Below are 6000 nucleotides of genomic sequence, written 5' to 3' on the forward strand. Positions count from 1 at the left end.
GCCTGTTTTAGGTATGTGAAAAATCAAACTTATTAACTTACTGAGTAATAATAAGGAATGCTTCATCATGAATAACAATGACAACAATCCCTAAATTACAACTCCTAGATCTGCAGACAGAGGTCACCCAGGGTTTAGAGGGTCGGGTCCATTCTCACTCCCTCATCATAACTTGAGAAGCACCACTATAATCCAATCATTGCATTCCGCCTGGATACAGAAGTAGTAGAGAGAAAGAAGGTAAGGGTGTGTGTGGTTTGAAATACACAATATGCTTTCTTGAACAGGAAGGAGGTGAAATAACAGTATTAGGAAAGGAAATCTGTTTATCCTGTAGCGTGTATTACCTGTAGAGCAGCCTATAAGGGAAGGAGAAAAGATCGAGAAACACTGCCTTGACTAAAAAATAATCTGACCTTACTTCGAGAACACAAATATCCAACAATGAAGAAAATCACATTACTGAGAATAAGGAGTAAATACAATCCAAATTATTTACTCGAACAGAAGGTTTATTCTTTGTGTATTACCATTATTCTAACCTAACATTATTTTATCTGCACTCTACGAAGGAAACTTCATAATTTAAAACCTCAGTTCAAGGGCGCCTGGGTGGCTCAGTGGGTTAAGCCTCTGCCTTTGGCTCAGGTCATGATCTCAGGATTCTGGGATCAAGCTCCCCATTGGGCTCTCTACTCATCAGGGAGCCTGCTTCCCCGCCCCGCGCCTGCCTCTCTGCCTACTTGTGATCTCTCTCTCTGTCAAATAAATAAATAAATTCTTAAAAAAAATAATAATAAAATGAAACTTCTGTTCCTCTCACCTGTAATACTTACCAGTTTTAATAGCTTAAAAAGGCAAAAGCAGAATATATACTTAAGTAAATAACTTTAAGTAACTCCATTCACTTAGCAAGCAAATGTCCTTAAAATAAATACTTTTAAAGGCACACATACATTACCTTGTGTTCTAAAAGTTATTTCTGATCTGAAAGAGTTATCATTCCATTAAATGAGAAACTGGAAGAATACTGTATAGAAGGAGGTAGTACAAGTTTTAAAATTATACTTTAAAAAAAAAAAAAAAAAGCACAATAAGCTAGTGTTTATGTCATGGTAGGGAATTAAAAAAAAAAAAAGACCATCTAGATGCCCTGAACCAAATGTTTTCTATCAATTTTCTGCAAGCTCACTATATATTAATTACGAATAATTCTGCATTTGAATGTGAAATGAAATATTTAAAAATATTGACAGAACATACAGGCAAATAAAGACTACCTTGACTGCCATTCATGTAACAGTTTCATTTCCTTACAGAATTTACATGGAAAAGTGTAAAGCGTCTCCATTGTAAATGTGACATACGAAACTCTCACCTGGCAGTCCTTCTCCCATCTGGGACTGCTGTGGCTCTCGGACTCCACACTGGATACGAAGGTATGCGACTGGCTGCTGGCACTGGATGTAGCCAGCCTTCTCCTGGACTGCAGGAGATTAGAAGTTAGGCACTTAATGGGCATCCCGGGATTGGAGGCAACTGTTTCAAGACCTGCAGGGAAGAAAAAATATTGGAGCAATGTCACATTTTTCGGAGTTCCTCACTGAGCCTGAATCTTTCCAGATAATTAGGCAAAGTCGACGCTCTCTCCCTCTCTCTGCCCCTCCTGCCTGTGTGCACTCTCTCTCTCTCTCTCTCAAATAAAAAACATAGCTTTATTCTAATATTGAGGATTATGTGCTCACAAGCATGAATTATCCACATCCATAAGGGATGTTTTATACTACTGGGTAAGACACGTAACAGTGAATTGCTAACAGCAGGCCAGGACAAGAAAGCAGCAGCACCCACACGATACGTGTGTATGATACGTAATGATGCTAACAAGTGTTGTTCCTGAACTTAAGAGACAAAACAGGCAATGATGCTTTTACGAAAGATAAGAATACGTGCATACATAGATTTTCTGTGTATATAAAAAATATATGTTTATCTTGTTTTTTCTTTCCCTAACAGGGTGAACACATGACTTTAATTTCAAGTAAATTCCTACAGTTTTTTTATTTAATGAATCTTGGAACTTTAAAACTAGAAATAGAATTTCAGTGGCCATCCAGAACAACGTTTTTTTGGTACATAAATCCTCTCAATGAAATTCCTGAAACTCATTGGACACTGACCTTGATATTTGACTAAACTGCTCAGCTTGCCTCCCTCTAGTAATATGGAAATTTGTTTCTACCCCAATGCCATGTGCATACTGTATATTGGCTAAAGAGTTCTTCCCAGATCAGTGATATGATCAGGCCATTCCTCCCTTTGGAAATTGTGTGTGTGTGTGTGTTTTAAGATTTTATTTATTTATTTGACAGATAGAGATCATAAGCAGGGGCAGAGGGAGAGGGAGAAGCGGCTCCTTGCTGAGCAGGGAGCCCAATGTGGAACTCAATCCCAGGACCCTGGGATCATGACCTGAGCCAAAGGCAGATACTTAACCATCTGAGCAACACAGTCGCCCCTCTTTGGAACTTTTGATGATTCCCTACAGTTTCTAGATTCCCTGTAATGACACTTGATCCTTGCCCATCTACTTGCTAAGCTTCCTTTCCCATTGCACATGTTTCCCATTCTCACATTACACATTTAGTCCCCATTGTCTGAAGATGGAATACTTCCAAGTGTCAGTGCCTTTGCTCACGCCCCTACCTACATGCCCTTTCCCAATACACTTGGAGCTACTGCTATATCTTTACTGAGAACCATTCCTGATTTTCCCAGTTAGCATTTAACACTTTCTGTGTTGTATCACAGTATCCTTATGATTTTATTGTAGAGGCTTGCTATTGTTATTCCTTTACACATGTAATCAACACAGAATTACAAGCTCTTCTGAGGCAAGGACCTCTCTTACTCATCTTGATATCCACTGGGTGACCAGCACAGTGCCTTGCCCTGGTTGACTTCTGACTAGATTAAAAAAAAAAAAATGACTAAGGGAGATGCAATTATTTTCACTTAAGTGTAAGGCTATAGTAACACCTGCATATTCTGTATTTTAGTAGTTTTGTATTTATCAAAGATATATATGTTTTTCAGCCATTTTGATTTCCACAGAAGTGATTTTGACAGAAGAATTAAGACTCAATGACTTTGGAAGAAAGGGTTAGTGGACAGAAAATTGTAGTTGCAATCAGGACTTGGCTTACTCACTTACTAGTGTATAACTAAACATTTTCAAACATTAATTTTCTCATTTATAAGGGAGATATCCTGGATATGTGCGGATTTGAGCACAAAACTGAAAATGAGGTAACATCTATGAAAACATGCAACACTAATTGCTTCTCAAAGCATCATTATTCACATTCCCAAGATAAAGAACATCAAGTGCAGGGAACTAAATCATCCACCATTGCTAAGTTATGAAAGGTGAAGTTAAGTGCTCTCCAGATGTCCCATTCTCTTCCTCTATTACTTAACTTCTGTTTTTTATTGTGTCTTAATGAAAAATTTTATCTTTACTTCAACTATTTTATTTCAAAGTCTTTTGGAAATAATTTTATAAAGACAGACACAAAATATTATATATATATATTCTCTACATAAAGATTTCCATAGACCCAGTACAATGAAAATTACCCAATGATTATTCTAATATCAAGCTAACGGAAGGATCTCTCATTAGCTAGGGATTTTAATCTATTGACTTAAAGATCTAAGTCTTTAAGTCTTTAAGCACCAGGCTGGCTCAGTCAGTTGAGCATGTGACTTGATCTTGGGGTTGTAAATTCCAGGCCCATGTTAGGTATAGAGATTACTCAAAATAAAAATAAAATCTTTATTAAAAAAAAAAAAAAAGATCTGTAACAATCGGTGTCAAAAATGGCATTTACATGAGGAAATATAGGAATGCCACAGATTGTTCAAGTATTTGTATTTCATACCCATACTAGAAATTTAAAAATCAAAAACACTTTTTTCCTCAAAAGACACATTTAATGGAATAAACTACTTTTTCTTTTATACTCACATGAATTTAGTAGTTTGCTAGAGTAAGGAGTAGCATCCCTGTGATCTACAGACATAGGACAAACTAGTCCTTGAGAAAGCTGCGATGTTTCAGATACATGGGTTGAAAGAATATTTGCAGAGTCTTTGTTTTTTTCTGCAACTGGTGTGTACTATTAAAGAGAGAAAAACAAAAACAAATGCTAAGATTTACCTCTACAAAATTACCACCTAAATACATAAACTGTTATACCACCTAAGTAGATAATGTTAAAGTAACTCAACATGCTTGATACTTCAATTTATTTTGAACATTTATTTTAAAAAAGGATTAAATTTTAAATGGCAATCATGAAAGGGCATGTTATGTGACTTTTTTTCTAATCAAGTACTTACAAATCCCAAAGAGCTGATGAGAGATAACACTTGTCCTGGGGTTCTTGAGTAATCTTGTCTAGGTTTAGCCATTGATGGTGTTGTAAGGATATCCATCATATTGATGTCTGTGTATGGAAAGAAAAATATATTAAATTCTTCAAAAACTTCAATGTCATTGACTTACTAGTCGAAAATCATCTGTTCTGAACTTTGTCCCCCACAATATGTATAATACTGGCTTATGTAAGATGAACATATCCAGAGAAGCTACCATGCCACAGTATAAAAATACACAACCAAGCAGAAAGACAAATAATTTATGATCTCAATTATATATGGAATCTTAAAAAACAAAACAAAACTAAGCTTACAGGTACAAAGAACAGACTGGTGGATGCCAGAAGGAAGAATTGGGGACAGGAGAAATGGATGAAAGGGGTAAAAAAAAAAAAAAAAAAAAATTTTTCCCTATTTAAAAAAAGCAACTGATTAAAATCATGAAACTTTGATAGAACAGAGTCTTGCTCTGGAATGAATAGAACACAGTGTAATGACCTAAATTAGGGAGTACTCAGTCACAAACAAGAGTATTATCTAACTGGCAACAAAATAATTCTTGATAAATCAAATACTAGAAGAGGATGTGGTAAGAAAAATTAAGAAGGAATATTAGGAATATAAATTAAATTTCAACATCACAATCTATTTAAGGAATTAGTACAAATTATGGGCTCCCCTGTGAACTAACATGTGCAAGTATAGGTCAAGACAGAAACTGATACAGAATTTTCATCAGTTTCAGTACATAACTTTGTAAAATAATTCAACATTCACACATAAGGTACTGTTTTCTTTAGATATCAAAAATGGTGGGTGCTGGCTGGCTCAGGCAGTAGAGCATGCGACTCCTGATCTCTGGGTCATGAATTAGAGCCCTACCTGGGTATAGAGATTACATTAAAACTTTATATATATATTTATTTATTTACTTCAAGATTTTTTTTATTTGCTTGACAGAGAGAGAGAGAGAGAGAGACAGAGAGAGAATGCACAAGCAGGGGGAGTGGCAGGCAGAAGGAGTGGTGAGCAGGGAGCCTTATTTGAGGCTCAAACCCAGGACCCTGGGATCATGACCTGAGCTGAAGGCAGATGCCCAACTGACTGAGCCACCCAGGCGCTCCTTAAAAAATAATTAAAAAAATAATCACCCCACCCCACCCCCCACAAATGGTAGGAAAAGTGTGATATTCTATGTGGTGTCAGACTTTTTGTTAAAAGGATTTTATTATTATTTTTAAAGATTTTATTTATTTTTTTGACAGAGAAAGAGAGAGTGAGAGAGGGAACACAAACAGGGGGAATGGGAGAGGGAGAAGTAGGCTCCCTGTTGAGCAGGGAGACTGATGCAGGGCTCGATCCCAGGACCTTGGAACCATGACTGAGCTGAAGGCAGACGGCTAACGACTGAGCCACACAGGCATCTCTAAAGATTTTATTTTTAACTAATCTCTACACTCAATGTGGGGATTGAACTCACAACCCCAGTATCAGTATCCTCACTATGTGGAGCCACTATGAAAAACACAATAGAGGCTCCTCAAAAAATTAAAAATA

The 6000-nt window shown here is 36.5% G+C and overlaps 1 protein-coding gene across 1 annotated transcript in view; it reads right to left on the reverse strand.

Annotated features, from left to right (window-relative positions):
• The window catches only part of LOC111139705 (microtubule associated serine/threonine kinase like), a 31300-nt gene that overhangs the window by 11343 nt on the left and 13957 nt on the right, over positions 1–6000 (reverse strand). Inside the window, 3 exon segments of the mRNA XM_022492047.1 lie at positions 1379–1551; positions 4031–4181; positions 4405–4511. Coding sequence (XP_022347755.1) covers positions 1379–1551; positions 4031–4181; positions 4405–4511 — 431 coding nt within the window.

Source organism: Enhydra lutris, unplaced genomic scaffold (genome assembly GCF_002288905.1).
Source record: "Enhydra lutris kenyoni isolate GAN:26980312 unplaced genomic scaffold, ASM228890v2 scaffoldscaffold113, whole genome shotgun sequence".
NCBI classification, from domain to species: Eukaryota; Metazoa; Chordata; class Mammalia; order Carnivora; family Mustelidae; genus Enhydra; species Enhydra lutris.